General features: G+C 33.3%; 1 protein-coding gene, 1 long non-coding RNA gene and 1 pseudogene across 2 annotated transcripts; all 3 read right to left on the bottom strand.

Annotated features, from left to right (window-relative positions):
- Positions 1-3,145: 3,145 nt before the first annotated feature.
- LOC143633162 (uncharacterized) lies at positions 3,146-3,501 on the bottom strand. The gene is made up of 2 exons (XR_013153635.1): positions 3,344-3,501; positions 3,146-3,195 (listed from the first exon to the last, which is right to left on the bottom strand). It is a non-coding gene; the product is annotated as an uncharacterized LOC143633162 (long non-coding RNA).
- Positions 3,502-3,584: 83 nt separating this feature from the next.
- Positions 3,585-4,923, bottom strand: LOC143633076 (aspartic proteinase 36-like; annotated as a pseudogene).
- Positions 4,924-6,004: 1,081 nt separating this feature from the next.
- LOC143633160 (aspartic proteinase 36-like) lies at positions 6,005-8,893 on the bottom strand. The gene is made up of 10 exons (XM_077101511.1): positions 8,488-8,893; positions 8,064-8,193; positions 7,742-7,974; positions 7,420-7,647; positions 7,172-7,340; positions 7,018-7,091; positions 6,815-6,911; positions 6,620-6,686; positions 6,463-6,534; positions 6,005-6,336 (listed from the first exon to the last, which is right to left on the bottom strand). Exons 1-10 carry the CDS (start codon positions 8,751-8,753, stop codon positions 6,170-6,172), a joined length of 1,503 nt encoding a protein of 500 aa, XP_076957626.1. The 5' UTR covers positions 8,754-8,893; the 3' UTR covers positions 6,005-6,169.
- Positions 8,894-19,921: the final 11,028 nt, after the last annotated feature.

Here is a 19,921-nt window from a genome sequence, read left to right as displayed (position 1 = left end):
CGCCCATTCCGCCGCACCATGCGGGCACCGAACTAGTTTTATTAAAAGCTTCTGTTACTCTGCCAAACAACTAAATATATTTAAAAAGTTACAGCTACCAGCTACCAGCCTTCAGCTTCCAGCTTACAGCTACCAGCTAGTTTTGCCAAACATACCCCATATAAACTCTTTTTAAGTGTTTGGATTAGCTTATATTCTACAAGTTAATTATGTGTCATAATAAGTTGTTGAATCTAACATTCTTTAATTTGTTAGAGTAATAATTACTGATCCACCACCATTTGAGGACGAATGAGTAATTTACACCTTTAAACAAATAAGTTTCTATCAAATAAGCTAAAAAACCATCTTCAAATAAGCTTATATAAGCATAAGATTAAAAAGCTAAGCCAAACACCAAGTTAAGCTTATTTTGTAAAAAAAACTATAAAAAGCTATAAGCTTGGTCACCCCTTTAGTCATAGATAAGATTAGCTAGTTTTTTAAGGGTATTTTAGAAGGTTCACGCTGATTTATTAAAAAGCGCTTGGCTCAGACTCGGCTAGTTTATTATTTATAAATTAATGTGTATACATACAATTATTTTTATATACTTTTAGAAAAACCTTAAACAAGTCTAAGCTCAGTTTGGGCTCGATAACTAGACGAGTTTTTTTTTACTCGGGCTCGAGTAGCTCGGCTTGTTTACACCTCCTGAACTTAATGGAAGTTAACCTTAATACCCAAACTTATTATAAAACTGAGAGTAAATATGGAATTTTACTATTAAAAATGTACAAAGTAGATTTTGAATTTTGTTATTAAAAAATGTTTCTTTTTCAAAATTTGGTGCTAAGATATAGCAACCATTAGGTCAAATAATGGCGTCGGCATTTTGCATTATTGATCGAGATTATTGTGGAGTCACATGAAAATTAGACAAAAAAAGATATATATTATAAATCTAGTGAGTTAGAATTCAATGAGCATATTTTTATATATTGCAAAGTTCCTATGGTCTTTGACTCTCGGTTAGAGACTTACTAGATATGCATTGCTCGGTGGGGGTTAGAGACCAAGAGCAGGAGGCTTTTCATGGTATCGTGACATAGCGTTATGGAGAATATGGAAAGCAAGAAACGACAAATTATTCGGGGGCAAAGAGGTAAAGTTAGAAGAGATTATTAGCGATATTAAGTCCCTAGATTTCATTTGGTTTAAACATAGAGCCAAAAGAAAATCGATAGACGGATAAGGTGGTCAAATTGGTGTTTTTAACTTCATAGAATAGTAACAAAGTTTCAAAAGTGTTTCAATTAGGTCACTCAACTTTTTAAAAGTGTTCTAATTAAGTCACTCAATTTTCATATTTTATTAAATTAAAGGTTTTAACATGGTTTTTTAGCCTTTTTCTTTTTTGTTTCACATGAGAAATCTTTTTATCTTTTTTTTTATATTGACGTTTAGTGGCGACGTGAATTTTATTTTTTATTTTTGAATTTTAATATAATTAACGTTTTTAAAATTTTCCAAACTTAACTACATATATTGCAAATTCCGACCCCCGCATCTTATCTTCCATTTCTTTCTTAACGCACAAAAAAGTTTGTGAGACTTGATTTGAAGATTTAGTGACCCGATTTGGGAATATTATGTATGAGTGACCTAATTGAAACAATTTTAAAACTTGGTTACTATTCTATTAGATATTCTTATTTTTTAAAAAAATTGATGCAATAGTGTTGTTGGTTTTTGTTTGGTGGCTCTGCTCCTGGTTTTGGATTGTGTGTTGTTTATTGGCCTTGTGTGCCGTATGTTTATAAAAGTTTATTTTTACCGTTCAAAAAAAACAATGCACATATAAATGTATTATTAAAACAAATTTATGTATAATATGATAACGTTACTTTACTAACTAATCACTTCCCTAAATTCTAAATCGAAATGGGTGTTAGATTAGATATCATACATGAAACTAGCCGCAACTCGAAGGAGATTAGTTATTCTAACACAACAAAGAATTAACGTTGTTTGGAGAACATGGAAAAAGCAACCATCACTTGCTAACAAATTAATATTAACATGTGAATTCTTAAGCAATGTTTTCATTTTAAATTTGTTGAGATATATTTGTGACAACAAAATTGTCAAAGTCCAGCTATCACACTGCAAAATCGAGCTTGAGCTATCACCCGGGTGATATGGCTTTCAAAGGCATAGTAAATATTTGAACAGAAAACATAGAAGAAAATTGGTCATAAATAATTAATATAGATGAATAACAACAGTCAACTCTATTTATTTCTTTATACTTGTACTATGCATATAATTTATAATCTATATATGCCATAACTCATCTCTCATGATGTGAATACTAGTTGTATGTGACCGCCAAGTGTATTATAGAAGCAAGAATAACGATCCGTATGATCAGTTCATAACGAGTAATCTGCAATGCAGCAGTGCCTTTTGCCGCCACTCGAAATGGCAGACACGTTTACAGACGATGAACCTAACACCATCATTTGAGGGGCATATAATTAGTTTTGGATTAACCAAAAGCAACAAGTTATATGTTCATGATTATTATGTAGAAAATAGTCAAATGGTGATGAAAACTTACAGTTATAATCTGACCATCCAATCCGTTGACGACCCAAATCATAAACAATAATCTTGTCTTTGAGAACAAGTTCTGCATCACCAAGTACAAACAATGAAACAAGAATCAACAAAGATGAAAAATGGTCAGAATTTCAAGGGGATTTTAAATTTGTGTAACTATACCTCCTTAAATAGTTACTTGTTCATTTGGCATTGACTGAAAGCCAATGCACCACACCTGAGCATAATACTACAAACACACACTCTCGGTTCTTATATGTGAATAACGATTACACTAAATAATAAAAAATAAAAAAGATAACTTATTCTAGTTACTAGTAATTAACATAATTTTGTGTAATTTACCGTAGAACCTTTGAATACAAGGTAGTCCTGAGGTTTTAAATGCATTGAAGCGCCGCCCGCAAAGTGGAAGCTTACAGGCGGGAATGCGTCCGAGACGCTGAAAATAACATTAAAAATTGATGTTACTAGCTGTCTTGTTAGCTGATCATATTACATAGCTAAGAATTAATGGGTATGGAAGAAAAACCTTGAGGTGATTACATAACAATGATCTTGATTTGCAGACTGTGAAAGCGATTGTGAGATCTGCAGAAACAAGCGTTACACAAACATTACAGTTTGGCCATAAGTCAAAATCCAAAACCTCAAACTCTCAAGGGATTTTGTATATCAACACGAATAACACATAAATAAGACAATCACACGAAGCTTGACTTTGACCAATTTAACTTACAGCATCCACAAACGGTTTAAGAGCATCTTCAGCAAGGTATGACAGAGCCGTTCCCGAGTCTATTATTGTTCCACGATGGTTATCCGATAAGTCGAAAAGTGACGGGTCAATGGGCAATGTTTGACCATTGACAGAAATACTCTCCAAGTTCACATTATAATGTGTCCTGTAAACATGCAAATTTATATTATTCAAACCATATCAATCCATATACAAAACCGCCACTATAATCGAAGACAACTTACTGTGATTGGATAATTGGAGTATAGACCATATGCGGCTCCATAATTTGGCCAATGACCAAAATACCTCCGCCATTATCACTTCCACTAAGACAATGAGAGAATGAATCAGGAGCGATTCCTTGTGCAAAAAGCTGTGAAATCACCGACAACCCGTTTTGACCAAATCCAAAGATCCCGTTAATCAATGCATCAGTTTGAAACGTGCTACAACTGTTGCATAAACCAATACAATAATACCAAATTAACAACATTTCTATTATTCAATTATAATATTATAAAACTGTAACGCTTACTAATAACTAATAACTAACTCACCCAAATACAGCATTAGCCGAGGTTGAACCAACACCAACCGTGTCCAAATGCATTACATCAGATACATAATAATCCAGGGTCACACTACCATCTTCATAATGAAACTGGTAACCGCACTGGTTGTTTGAGCAGACCGAATTATATAAATGCTCCGATGTATGACACCGTTTATCTGAACAACTAATTGCAGAGCTCGTTGATGAGCTCGATGGATCATACAACTTCATAGATATCTATTAAACAACATACATACATATACAAGTCTGCTTTATAACATATTCCATTACACTTTATTTAATCATAACAAATAGAGTAATAAACATACATTCACACTGCTTGAAGTCGGGCAGCTATAACAGGGGGCGCAAGAGACCCATAACGCATCGCTTCTCGTATCGATTTGCACGTAATAATCTTTTGGAGGAGATCCTAACTGGACTTTTGTATAATAAAGCCTGCAAAATTTTGAAACTAAAATAAATTAGTTTTGGACATGGAGATGCACAAACATGAGTTTGAGCTTAACAGCTTTCGTGTCAAACAGCTGTTTACATTTTTCTAAAATAAAATATATAGTGGATGCCTTAGTTACCTGACAAATTATGTATTAATAAAAACTTTTATAAACTTTTTGACAACTTTTGTTTCACTGTACATGCTATATTATACTCATGCCGTGTAACATGTTTCTAGACAGGTTTGTGTTCGTGTTTAGAAGATCGAATGAATAAATAAAAGGAAACTGAATTACCCAGCAACTAACGGATCATAAGTTCCGTTGACAGGAAAATCAACGGCACCGGAAGAAGAAGAAGACTGCTGTTTTAATATCCGACTGTGTCGTAAAGTATCTCGGTGTCTGAGTTGACTCAGTTCAATTTGGTGGTTAAGCGGAAAGGCTCTTTCCAGTATGAGAGTCGACGGAAAAGCAAACGCCGTTAAAGACAAAACAAATACGACGGCGCATATTAATCATGGTAAAGCTAACGGATTGCCGGCATGAAAAGAAACCACCGACATACTTTTTTATTTATTGTTTCTGTTCGATTGCTGTACGTGTTTCATTCACTACCTTGCTGTCAATTTAATACTGATTTGGCTGCTTCTAGTTCTACCAAACTTTCTTTTGTTTATTCATTTCAATGTCAATGTCAATGTCAATGTCAACCAATTGACTGATTTTAGTTAATTAATAAATATATATTTTGTGTTTCTTTTTAAATTTTTGTATAGAGTTTATGTAAAAAAAAAAAAGTGAATACTGAGTTTCGCAAAACTTGGAGATAGTTTCACATAGAAACGTGGATAAACATTTTATATTTTTATATTTTTCCGTTTTTATATCATATTTTTTTGAGGGAGAACCTATAGTTGTGGTTCGAGAGTCGATTGTCTTTTGGTACAAAAAATTTGGTATAATGTAAATTTTCAACCGATCTCTATTTGCGTATAATGATAAACTGTAAAGATACCAACATAGTCAGGTTTTATTTAAAACGAACGTGCTAATAACTGGTATATAACCAACTACGATCACATATTGTAACTATTAATAACTAAGATGATTCAGCATTTCAACTCAAATACGAACATTAAGATATTTACTAGACTTTAAAATAACCCATGAAACAATTATTATTCTAAATTATAGGAGGAGTACACCTTACATTCATAGTTTGTTTTACGAACAATATTCATAGTTTTTCTAGCGACAAAACTTGTTGCCTGCTATTTCGGTATAAAAGAACATTGTGTTTCAACTTGCAACTTACAATACCGCATACATACAACATAGGATATATAGATATCAATGAATTTCTCTTGCAGGTGTCTTATAGCTTGAAAACATTATGATAGCATAACATATTTTGACACGTGAGATATAAATAGAGAATGAACCTGTTTCATATCATTTATATAAAGCTTTTAATTTTTAAAAATAACATATCCATGAATTTAATATGTTAACAGTATTACTTAGCTAATGGTCTATCAGTCTATGTACTAAATAGTGTAAACTGTAAACAATATTGTCAAAAGTCCAGCTTTCAAACCCACGTAACCGGGGTTGACCAGCTTTTATGTCTATCAAAGTCATAGAATAAATATTTGACCCGAAAACATAGAAGTATAGAACAAAAAACACAGAAATGTAGAACAAAATTGGTCATAAATATAGATGAATATCAACAGTCAACTCTATTTCTTTCTATACGCTTGTACGATGTATAATCTACGCGTCATAACAAAACACATGATGTGAATACTAGCTGCGTATGACCGCCAAGTGTATTATAGAAGCAAGAATAAATATCCGAATAATCAGTTCATAGCAAGTTATCTGCAATGAAGTGGTGCCACCAACCTGACCAGCATTTACAACTTCACTTCTGCCGCCACTCGAGGTGACAGACACGTTTACAGAAGATGAACCTAACAACATCATTTAAGCATATAATTAGTTTCAGATTAAGCAAATGCAACAAAAAGAGTTGATTATATGACATGATAACTTTCAAAATGTGCATCAAAACACTACAGAAAATGACGAGAACTTACAGTCATAATCCGACCATCCAATCCTTTGTCCGCCTAAATCATAAACAATAATCTTGTCTTTAAGAACAAGGTCTGCATCACCAGGTAAAACACAGATCAAAAGAATGAAAAGTGGTCAGATATTTAAAATAATTTTAAATTTGTATAATTATTATACCTCCCAAAATTGTAATTTGTTGATTTGGCATTGACCCAAAGCCAATGCACCACACCTCAGCCGCACTCTACAAACACATTCTTTCAGTTCATATACGTGAATAGATTATTACACTCAATTATTAAAAAAATTAACAAAAAAAAAAAGATAACTTATTCTAGTTATTAGTAATTAACATAGTTTCGTGTAATATACCATAGAACTCCGCCGAATAAGGTAGTCCTGAGGTTTTAAATGCATTGAAGCGCCGCCCGCAAAGTGGAAGCTTACAGGCGGGAATAAGTCCGAGACACTTAAAATAACATTAAAAGATTGATTATATCAGTGGTCTTATTAACTGATTATTAGTTAAATGATTATATTATATAGCTGAGATATAATGGGTATAAAAGAGAAACCTTGAGGTGATTATATAACACTTCTCTTCCTTATTTATAAGCGGCTGTGCAGATTGTGAAACCGATTGTGAGATCTGCAGAAACAAATTGATACCAACATTAAGGTTTGACCATTAGTCAACTCCAAAACCCGACTTTGACCTATTCAACTTACAGCATCCACAAACGGTTTAAGAGCATCTTTAGCAAGGTATGCCAGAGTCGTTCCCGAGTCGATTATTGTTCCACCATGGTCGTCATCCGATAAGGCGAAAAGTGACGGGTCAATGGACAATGTTTGACCATTGACAGAAATACTCTCCAAGTTCACATTATAATGTGGCCTGAAAACATGCAAGTTTATATTATTCAAACGATATCAATTCATATACAAAAACGCCACTATAACCGAAGAAAACTTACTGCGATTGGACAATTGGAGTATAGACCATATGTGGCTCCACTATTTGACCAATGACCAAAATACCCCCGCCATTATCACCTCCAATAAGACAATGAGAAAATGCATCAGGAGCGGTTCCTTGTGCAGAAAGCTGTGAAATTACCGACAACCCGCTTTGACCAAATCCAAAGATCCCGTTAACCGCTCTATCGGATTTAGTTAAAAGCCCGGTTTGAGACGTGGTACATCTGTTACATAAACCAGTACAATACCAAATTAACAACATTTTTATTCATCAACTAAAATTATAAAACTACAAAACTTATGTTATAACTAGCTCACCCAAATACAACATTAGCCGAGGTCAAACCAACACCAACCGTGTCCAAATGCATTACATCAGATACATAATAACCGGAACTCCCACTACCATCTCCATAATGAAACTGGTAACCGCACCGGTTGTTAGAACATCCCGAATCAGATAACTGGGCCGCTTGATAGCACCGTTTATCTGAACAACTAATTGCAGAGCTCGTTGACGAGCTTGATGGATCATAGAACTCCATTGGAATCTGTTAAATAAAAGAAAACATAAACATCTTATCTGTTTTATAACAAATTCCATAACACTTTATTTAATCATAACAAATAATAAGCATACTTGCAGACTGCTTGAAGTCGGGCAGCCATCGCAGGGTGTGCAAGCGACCCATAACACATCGCTTCCCGTATCGATTTGCACATAATATTCCTTTGGAGGAGATCCTAATTGGACTTTGGTATAATAAAGCCTACAAGAATCGTTAAAATTTTAAACTAGAAAGTTTCAGAAATGAGCTTAACTTAACCTGATTTCAATTTTTATTTTATTTTTTGTGAAATAAAATATATGACTTATGCCTTAGTTACCTTAGGCCCCGTTTCAAATATGTTATGAATTATGTATTAATAAAAACGTTTATAAACTTTAGACAACTTCTGTTTCATTGCACAAGTCATGTCATGTAACATGTTTCTAAACAGGTTTGTGTTCGTGTTTACGGACCTAATAGAACGAATAAAGAAGATGAAGGAAATTGAATTACCCAACAACACTAGGATCATAATTTCCTTTGACAGGAAAATCAACGGCACCAGAAGAAGAAGACTGTTGCTGCTGTAATATCCGACGGTGTCGTAAACTATCTAGGTTTCTGAGTTGACTCAGTTCAATTCGGTGGTTAACCGGAAAGGCTCTTTCCAATACGAGAGTGGACGGGAAAGCAAACGCCGTCAGAGAGAGAACGAATACGACGGTGCAGATTAATGTTGAGGTTACCGGATTGCCGGAATGAAAAGAAACCACCGACATTTTTATATGGGTTTGATTCGATTGACGGCGGAAGTTGAAGAGAATGAGATAGAAACAGAAACAGAAACAGAAACAGAACAGAGAAGCAAACTTAAACTGTAAAGTGTGTGTTTCACTGTTTTGCTGGAATGGAATATTGATTGAATGAAAGATAAAGATAATAATACCGTCAATTAAATAGTGATTTGATTTCTTCTAGTTCTACCAAACTTTATTTTGTTTATTCATTTCAATTTCAACCATTGATTTTTTTTAACGACCAACTAAGTAACCCTGGGTATTTTGTACGCGGCTCACATTGGTAGCCGAGCTGGCCGCTAGTCCGAACAAACGGAGTCCATAGCGGTCTACCTGTTGAGAGATTCACCTGATAAAAACCAACCCCACGCCCGTCATATGGCACGACAGCGAGGAGTCGGTAAAACCGGGTGAGATCAGGACTCGAACCCTGGCAAGCCAGTGTCATCCCTCATATCTCCCATATAAATTGGTGATAGCGAGGTTTGAATCCCTTACCTCTCACTTGTAAAGTGAGTGCTTTACCATTGAGCCACATCCAATTTATTTTCAACGATTGATTGATTTGGTTAATTTGTTTTAACGGTAGATAATCTCACGTGTAAACCAATTTTTTTGGAGAACCCTTGATAGACGCGAAACCGTATCCCCTTATGCGCGGGAACCAGATAGAATCTGTAAACCCTCGCTTTTTGTTGGGTTCGAATCCGGGATTAAAGCTTTGTCCTTCGAACTAGCCCGAGTAGGAATCGAACATGTGTCTCCAGGTAAGAATGACATACATCTTACCACTAGATCAACTATGTATTTTTTTTTTTGAATATTTATAAAAATATTGATATTTTGTTTTCTTTTAAAGTTTTAATTCATTTTACTATGATTTTTTCAAAAGACAGAGATGTATCACATCGTAACGTTGATAAACATTTTATATTTGATATGGGTTCATTTTTTGTAACATTTGGCAAAAATAATATCGGAATGTAAATAAAAACAAACATGTAGCGACATGATAGTCATTTTCTTTTTAAAAGATTATATATAAAAGTTACTAAATTAAAACACTTTGATGGAATTCGAAAAATGGAGTTTTGATGTAAAGAGTAGGAAACTTTATGTATTTTCCTATGGTTTTTCACCTTTCTTGGAATAAGCTACAAGATAACTAACTACATATGTCCCTCATCGTAGACGGTAGTACCTCTTACCACCATCTCCGTAACTAAATCTCATAAATATCTTTTAAAGTAAAATAATGAGAAGAAAATCAATCCTTCGCGAATGATTAAATAAAATATGCATTGAGATATTTGAATAATGACAACACTGATATACTCATACCAAGTCATATTAGGCTCACTTAAAGTTAAATCAAAATCATCAAGATGACTCACTTAAGACCTGAAAAATATTTTTTATTTTTCAATACTTTAGAATGTTGATGGTTAAACTCGAGCCACTGAGATCCATGCATTAGAAACCAACCCAAGTTAGATACAAATATAAAACTCACATAGTTCATGCATGTATTGCAATAAACAAATCTCATGAAACGTGTATCTAAAGTTTTAGTTATTGAGTTCGCGTGTCTAGTAATGTTGTGGCTTCTTCTTAAGAATAAAAATGTGCCATTTTATCTTTGAGTTCTTAAAATAACGTAGAACTAAAATATCGTTTGATCATTTAGTCATGATTTGCAATCTCTATTGGACTTTATCTTATTAATTAAAAAAATGGAGTTTTAAAACATCTAAATAACAATCTCATGCTTAAGATCATAAAACCATTAATAGTCTAAGTTTTGTTAAAAAAAAAATGAATGTGATAATAACTGGCATATATCCAACTACGATCACATATTGGGAGTTGTAACTATTAATAACTAAGATGATTCAACATTTCAACTCAAATATGAACATTAAGATATTTACTAAACTAGAAAATAACCCATGAAACAATTACGAGTATTATTCTAAATTATAGGGAGAGTACATATCACATTTATAATTCTTTTTACAAATATCATCCATAGTTTTTCTTGCATTATAGTTTGTTACATGGTTACCTTCTATTTCGATGTAAAAGAACAATATTTATAATAATTAAAATTCTATATGTTCGCCTATAGCCCTTCTTGTGTAATGTGTTTCGAGTTACAACTTACAATACAACATACATGCATACACCATAGGTTATAGATATCAATCAAACTATCAAAGTGTGAAACAATAAAGTGAAGACTTATATACCTTTTGTAAGTTAAAGGGGTTGAAAGCATCATTAAATAAAAGTTGGCCCTTGAGCTGCGTGCATATCATCTAGATACGTGTACGAACACACCGCCCTTTTCTTTGCACAATTGCATACACCTATCTATTTCCAATTTGGCAATTTTGACCCAAGTAAGATTTTCTTTCGGGTGTCTTATAAATTGAAATATATCATAACCTATTTTAATACGCATTATACGTGAGATATAAACAGAGAATGAACCTATTTAATATAACCATATAAACCTTTTTTATTTTTAATGATAACATATTTATGAATTCTATATGTTAATAGTATTATTTTTGCTAATGGTTTACGTGCTAAATAGTGTTTCATAATCGGTTAGACCGGGAACTATACACATTACGGGTCTGACTGTATAACCGAGAATCAGACCAGGTGGTCACACCAGTTTTTAAATTTCTATTACTTACAAAATAATATTTGAAAGATTAATCTTGAATGATTAATAAAGTTAAGAGTTTATTATGTTATATTTATTTTACTTAATTGAATTGCAGTAGGTTTAGGAAAGGTATGTCTTGGATAGCAAGTGTAGTCGGTCTATAAATAGGGTCTAGTTTATTAGTTTTATTGGTGAGAGTTAAGAGAGGGTTGAGAGAGAGCCAAGAGAGCGTAAAGAGAGGTCTCTACTCCATGTACGTTTGATAAGTTCGTTTGTTAAGTTCGTTTGATTATATGAAAAGAGTCGCGGGTTGTTATCCCAATATCTCGTGTTCGTTTGTTTGATAAGTTCGTTTGATTCGATTGTTTGATCCGTCTGGGCCAACAATATTTGGTGATCACTTTAAAATATATATATTTTGGCTATTTAAGGCTTCATAATTGTTGGTATTGAAAATTCACATAAAAACTAAGGTATTGTTCTATAAATATTTATATGTTAAATTTCTAAATTACTTATTACATCGTTCGAGTTTTGAAGCTGGTTCAATCAATATGGTCGGTCCGACTAGTGAGATAGTAAGACTACTCGTCAATGATTGATCCGATTTTGAAAACAATCCTATATCATACTATTTTTTGTATCTTTTCATGAAACTTGACTTAATTATGAGTTTTAGTTTTTATATGGTCAAATGATTCAACTTAGGTCAATTAATATAGCTATTGAATATCGTAACTTTCGAAGTTTGTTTGGGATTTTGATGAATCGTTTGGAGCTAAGAGCATCCACAATGGTTGGACGCAGCTAAACCATCAGGTCACCGCCATCGCTGTCTCACTCCTCATCCCCCCGCCCCATCTCTTTCATCTTCTCTCTCTCTCACACACACACATACACACACACCAGCCAAATAATCTCATCTAATCTGCCGGACATCTGACTTCTCTCTCTCTCTCTCTGTTCCAACGGGGTTTCCACCTAGACCACAAGCGAAGAAAATGAGCACCATTGTGGGCAATCTAATATCAAGGACGACTTGCTAACATAAAATAAATATTATAACATTGTAGTGATCTAGAATTATTTCATATGAGACCTCATAAAAATGACATTTTAATAAAATGATACCCTTTGTATGTTGAACCGTAAAAATGGTATACTTTTGTGTTAGACTACAATCATTAGAAAATGTGGTCTTAAAGTTCTTTAGAAAACTAAGTGTAACAAAATAAGTAAATAACCATCAGACAGACAGTGACAGATATGGAAGAAAAACTAAGGGATAATGCGGGCTAAAAAATGTTGTTCAAAGGTATCCGATACATCAAATGAATAAAAATCAAATTTTTCTACGTTAAAAATGTATTTCGCCAAAAAAGTTGCGAGTTACCGTTCAACCTATGCTAAGTCCGCACTCGCTTCCCTGCCTGATAATGCCTAATAAAACATTACATCTGAATTCAAAATCTATTAGATGTCGTTGTCGTGCTATTGGACATTGTATATTATTGTGTAATAACGCCACGTGTAAATTTGAAAACTATTGATGAAAACTTTATCATATTGAGTTGCTTACCTTTTATGTTCTATGTCGTTATTAATACCTATCGCAATTATTGTAGTATACAGTAGGATGATAATATCATTTGTGATAACAAGTTATAATATGCTATAAAACAAAATAAGATGATGCGTAACAGAATTAAAAACTACATACAATAGCATATCTTAAGCATATAAGAGCAGTCACATCGAAGCCTCTCCATTCACGCTTTCTAAAAAAACTAATTAACCATCTTTTTTCAAATTGCTATCATTTAAAAAAAATGTAGAACTACTTATGATATAAACCAAAATCATAACATTTTTTACAAAACAAATATGAACCTCCACGTTCTTTTATTACTTTTCTTAGTGTGGTGGGTTGTCCCCACAAACTGCAGTGAAAATGATCCAATACCAAAGTACCAATATTCATTTATCATGTAATAATTTGAAACTTTTAGCATTTGTTCCATCTTTTACCCTTTTAACATTGTTACCGGGATACTTTTCAATATTTTAGTATTAGCCGAAGTAATTTAACATAAAAAATTATACACACTAGTTACAGATATTATACAAATACTTATTTTTTAAACTAGTTGTATATGAGCGAAGGCTCACCACAAACATTATTGAGTTCTTTTTTTTTTTTTTAATAAAAAGATATAAAACTGGAAATCAATTTAAAGAATTTAATCAATTAATGTTACTTTAAAAAAAGATATAAATTTATATCAAATTCTTAAATTTCTTTTAAGGAGATTCATATTCTTCAATGAATGGTATGTGGTTTGAAAGGGATTATTGAGCAAATTATGAAGTGCAAAAGGCAAAGTACCAAATTTTTGTTACAAAACTTTAGCTTTATTTGGTGGATTGTCTTTTGGGGAAACATGCTATTAATTAATTGATAGTGCATGTCGTTTTGGCTAATACCAATAGTTTAAAAAGAAATCAGGTTACATATATTTGTAGGATTGGGTACGTTAAGAAACGATCACATTTTTTTAACGACAAAATTCATGCCCTTCCATAGGTCAAATCCACAACCCTATGTTAGGGAACGAGCGCCCTAGCTATTAGGATACCCGGCACTCAGCCTTTTGTATACTGTTACATAATCCTTTAAATTTGATTCTCAACTAGATGGCAAGCTAAACAATTTAATGGGAAATTGATATGGGTTACATGATAAATGGTCAAAATATAATATACCAAAGATAGGTATGAAAGAAACAAACTAAAAGGGTTGTTAAATAACAAATACTTAAAAACTATAACAAAAAGTTTAGCGTGCTGTTCTATTTAATACTAGATTAGTATTTTATTAATATATATACACTTGTACATATAGTTAGAAAATACATAAAAAAAGACAAATGATTGAGGGAGCAAGTCGGGCTACATGTTTTGGGTGACAACTAAATATAATAGTTTTGATCAACATACTTTAATGTCGTCAACCCCACATCAGGAAGCAATAGTGAGTTTATATATGAAGAGGTCTTGAAAGGTAAGGTGGGTCCCTGGTCATGATGTGCATCTTTACTTTTGTGGGAAATTTATCAAGTTTAAACAAAGTTTTGCATTATAATAAACATGGAATTATTTAGTCTTCACGTTTTTAAACATCTGACCCATATTTGCATCCAATGAGAAGTTAACATCTTGCTTGAACCATGGGCACAAGTAGGGTTCACCACTTTAAACTAATAATACGAGACACGTTTTCATTTCAACTTTTGGTGGGGGTAAATACTCTTATATTTAGAAGTGAAGAGCAGGTTTAAACTTTGACATTAAAGTAAATTTTCTTAAAGTAGTTTAGAAATAGAAGTAGGAGTAGATGCTGGTATGTGTAGCCGTTAAAAAAAAAAAGAAAAAGACATTGCCTAGGGTGCAAAGAAAAGAGAACGTTGGCTTTCTATCTAAGTCGGCTGGATTTCCTTTAGTCTAATGAAAACCGGCTAGCTCAAATTGAGTTATCTTCTCCAATTAAACGACGCCACAAAAATGAGTTGGCTTGCTTGTGCCGGTAAGTGCAACTCTAAATATGTTACCTGGAAGTAGTTTAAATAACTTGAGTGTAACAGAAAGAGTCATCTTCAACTAACTTCATATGTCGTATTCAAAGCCGTCGACTTCTGTATTTCGGGTAAGACATTTACAGACAAAAATATAAAATATTATATATTTTAAAATAAAAGCTTATAAAATGGTACTTCAATAATAAAAACAGTGTTTTGTCTCTATAAACAAAAGTTTTGTGTTCAAATCCTGGAGTAACATTTAAAAATTTATTTATTTGACCCATTTCTTTTACTCATCTGGCCCTGAAACATAACTTCTCGTATCTGACCCAACATGAAACATAAATAAACGAAAAAACATATGAGCCCCATGGCCCAAACAGCCCACTAATGAATTAAATGGATCATACAATGACATCTAATGAATCTGAGGAATTAGTAACTACAAACAAATTATGTATGAATAGATCTATTTTTAAGCAAACCTCAACGGTTAACATGCTTAATCATGTGACTGAAATCTATTTCTGATATAAAGCTAAACCATCTCCTAAATCATTTAATTCAACAAAATGAACTAATATTGTGTTTTGCCACGCGTAGAACCAAGACCTTATAATACTAGTTCTAAATATTGTTTTGGAAATACTTGTTATCATTTAATGTGCTTTGTGTAACCTAAAACAAGTCATTAACACATGATATGCTAATTAAGGCCATAAGCGTATCGATCAATCGATCATCATACTTGTGTAATTTAACACAAAATGATCTGACATCATATGATCGTGTAAAGTTAACAAATTCACTAACACGTTACAAAAGGCTCATTAATGTACTGATCATTTTAAATTTTAATTTAACACCTAATGACTTGTTATGACTTAGCATGACTTTACAGTCTAAAACAAGTCACTAGCGCAAGACATAGCCATTAAGGCCCATGACTCCGTTTGTGTCATCCAGGGGCGGACCCACGTAGAGTGGGTTGAGGTCCCCAGATCCTAATTTTTTAACAAATTTAGTACATCTGGTATATTAAATTTTGTAAGGGCCCCATAAAAATTATTAGTGGAACCCCATATTGTTAATGGCAAGGTTGGTGTAGTGGTAAATCCTCTTACTTGCCAACAAAGTGGTCACAAGTACAAGTCTTATAGAACTTGTTTTTCAGCTTATTTTTAATCAAAATGAAAACTACATATTATGCTTGTTTATTGGGTAGTTTAGTAAAATATAATTGCTTAGCTCTTGTTTTTTTTATGGTAATTGATAATGTATTTTTTTTCCTAATTCTTCCTACATTATTTGCATTTTTTGTTTAACAAAGCAACTCATGACAAGCTAATTGTTCTTGCAGTATATGCATTATTATGCATTTTTTGTTGTGATTCTTTTCTTATGTTTTTTATGGTCAACAGAGAAAATTAAGTTTGAAATATGTTCATATGCATTTTTGTTCTTGCATATGCATTATATTGAATTGAATTTTTTTCTTGTCATTCTTCTCTTATGTTCTTTATGGTCAATAGAAAAAATTTAAGTTTGAAATATATTCATGCATGTTCAAATGGTGCCATGTATTCTTTGTGTAATATGAATTTAAATTCAGAATTTGTGACTTAGTTTCTTAAAACTTGATTTTTATGGCTAATTACATTGAAAATAAAGTTTAAAACTTGAATTTTTTGACTAATTTAGAATTTGTGACCTATTTTCTTACAACTTGAATGAGTTATGACTATATATTGTTGTATGATATTGTGTTTTGTTATTAGTTCATCATCCCGACCCGACCCAAAAGGCGACCGACCCGAACATTTTAGCGTTGGGTTGTGAAAAATCTGAAAACCGAAAAATATAGGACCCGCAGAAAAAAAATTCTGGTCCGCCACCGGTGTCATCATACAATTTGTTAAGTATTTGGTTAACATGCATCGATCAAAACTTGATTTTGTGTTTTCATCCTCTTAACCTTTGTGTATACAATTTGTTAATTTATGTTTACAATGAACGATTTGTCTGCATTGGAGGTTTTGTCATTTTGTGTTTCATTGTTTCCATTCATCAATCATTCAATTGTCATTTTGTTAATTTATGCTCAATTTAGGCACATGTGAGCTCTCTTTGTTTATAAAATTTAAGCAAATAAACTAGTATCTAGACCCCGCCGCGTTGCAGCATGGATATAAAGTTGGAAAAAGGATATACAACTTTATGTTACGGAAAGACAAAGTGAACCCTTTAAAACTTGTAGCTCTATTTAAAATATCTGGTGTGTATTAATATTTCCTAATAATACTTTAGAAAGGCTAGTAATATTGTCTCGCCTAAAACTTGTAAACAAACTCCAAAATGGTCTAAGCTTTGCCAAACAAAAAAACCCTATACCATACTTCTAGCATCATAAGGCTCTAGTCTACGTGCCAATGAATGAAATGTCAGGCTACATGATTAAAATGTAAAGCTGTTTACATCGGTTCCAAATACAAACACAAAGAGACAGGTTCCTCCTACTTCGACTCATACAAAAGGTTACTGAACTTTTAAAAGAGAAACAATTACAACAAATTATGATAAAATTACAAAGCCAAAAAAACAATACACCATTCAAGCCATTAACATTCAAAATCGCCACTATAATGAGAATAATCTCATCACTCTGCCCGTAATTAAACACCAGCATTACCTAGTGTTTCCAAAATGAACCGTTCGGCAGCAGGTTAGTCGCGACACCCACACACACAAATTGGTACTTGTTACTTTTATATCATGCTGACTATCCATTATCCATTAAAACATACCTCAGTGTCCCTGTAGCCAAGCAAATCTTATTCTTTCATATGGAATTGAAACCCAAAAGTAAACTAAGATGTCTCCTTGTCACCTAACCCAAGCAACTGTCAACAATACAGATGAGGCCATGAGGGTATAGTAAATTATAAAGGCGTAAATGGTCGTGTAGACCACCTCTCAGATTCAACTTGAGAGAACAGTTGAAGACAACTGCAGAAAAAAATGGCACCTTCAAAGAATCAATAAGCATTTCTTTTTCCATATTAAATACAGTACAAGTATAACCATCAGTATACTATCCGCCTCATTCCAATTAACTCACCATTCTGTTTTCTCTAGTTCGATCTGAACTACTTCTGCAAACCCCTAAGGCGCACCCTCTGAATCAGTCCCACCGAAACATGTTAACAACAAAAAGTGAGATACCAATCAGCTGACCTATATACCATTCAATGAGCTAAATTCTATAATCAATTGAAAGATTAACTGCACTCTAGATTTCACATATTTCTACACGAATAACCACTTTATAAATTTAATTATTTTCTTTAAGGCTGCAAAGATTGGTTGTATAGTTTCATGATGTACCAACTTCAACCAAACCATTAAACTAAATATTTAATATGAAGTTGAACTTACATGTTAATTAGTTTTTGCAAATTAAATAATGTAATTTAGTTTTTGTAAATTCTTTGAACTATAAATTGATGTCTGAATACTTTGTTCAGCCCTCATATCCCATAAACATTACTTGATTACCCACACAAAACATAACCAATGATCACTCGAAAAAGTTTTGACTTTCTCGTTAAATGTTTTTATAAGCTCTATGAGCTCAAACTGTGAACCCAAACCAAAACCAGAACCAAAACCAAAGCTTTAGGAACGTAAATTTGCTGCCAATCACGCAGCGCATCATAGTCATTGTCGAGTGCTTTAGTAGTTGCGCAAACAAAAGGTAATAAATACTCGGTAGTTTAAATCGTGTTTACCTGTGTTTTATAGCTCACATCCAGTATCAAATTGAAGTTGACATGTGATTTCTTTCCACTATAATAACTATCAGAACAAAAATTAGATAGTGTATATCAATAATAAATAATAAAAATAAATAATATATTAGTCGCCATCCGCCGTCTTCGCCACCATAACCGGCCGGAAATCCTCCGGCAACAGCAGGGCAGCAGAACTACGTTTCTTTCACTGTCAAAAAAATTTCATACCACTATGTGCCTCTACGATCGCCATCTAAACAGTACCCGACAACAGTCGAATCGGAACTGGCAGCACCACATCGTTGTCGCCTAGGGTTTCCAAAATATAACCCGGCAACAGTCGATTTGGAGCCACAACAGTCGCCTTGAAGCCACAAACGTGGTAGCACAACACCACGTGACTACCTCCACAATAGACAATCGGAAATGACCGATCGTCTCCTCTCTCAAAAGAAAAAGAGAGAGAGAGAGAGAAAGAACAGTTCAAACCACTGAAATTGCCACATAATAACGAATTCACCATCCCTCAGTGTTCTACAACAAAAACAAACAAAGAAACCCAATTATTATGCAATAAGTTAGTGGTGAAGTAGGCACAATAAGTTGTTTTTAGAGGTGGGTTCACAACAAAAAGTTATTCATCAAGCTTTGGTTTTAAACTCTTTATTTCAATTGAAAGTTTGATATTCTTTACGGTGTTTCTTACTTCCAGGTTTCAAGATTCATAATCTTGAATTGTAACACTCTGGTTTGGTTCTTTTATTTTTAGTTTTAGATTTTGTTTTCATGATGGAAGTAGGGGCAATCAGAAGTATATATAGAGGTGGGTTCACAACAACAGGTCAAGATTCACCTGTCGGCTGAAGCAAAGCCAAACGAACAGATTCGAAAGCGGGTGACCACCGAAACATGGTAAGCAAAAGCAAATCGACACCGAGTCCATAAACCCTACAAAATATCAGAACAAATCAAAGAAGAAAAGACACAACTAAGAACACCAATAACCATCCCAATCAACCCCACCATCGTCGGTTAGGTTCCAAAATGGAAGCGGGCGAAAAATCACGTCTTCATTCCCCCACTGCCGCTGCCTGTGCTTCCAAA

Source organism: Bidens hawaiensis, unplaced genomic scaffold (genome assembly GCF_021521415.1).
Source record: "Bidens hawaiensis isolate Kalapana, Puna unplaced genomic scaffold, B.hawaiensis_p1.1 tig00006617_1, whole genome shotgun sequence".
Lineage (NCBI taxonomy): Eukaryota > Viridiplantae > Streptophyta > Magnoliopsida > Asterales > Asteraceae > Bidens > Bidens hawaiensis.
The sequence above is the reverse complement of the archived record's forward strand: the minus strand, read 5'-3'. Positions and strand labels throughout refer to the sequence as shown.

What these genes read in the sequence shown, in the direction of transcription:
- LOC143633160 (XM_077101511.1), bottom strand. Translation starts at nt 8,753, where the DNA reads ATGTCGGTGGTTTCTTTTCATTCCGGCAATCCGGTAACCTCAACATTA. An exon ending in TGTTATATAATCACCTCAAG is followed by an intron (nt 6,912 to 7,017) that starts GTTTCTCTTTTA and finishes TGTTATTTTAAG; the next exon opens with TGTCTCGGACTTATTCCCGC. An exon ending in TGGATGGTCGGATTATGACT is followed by an intron (nt 6,337 to 6,462) that starts GTAAGTTCTCGT and finishes TGATGTTGTTAG; the next exon opens with GTTCATCTTCTGTAAACGTG.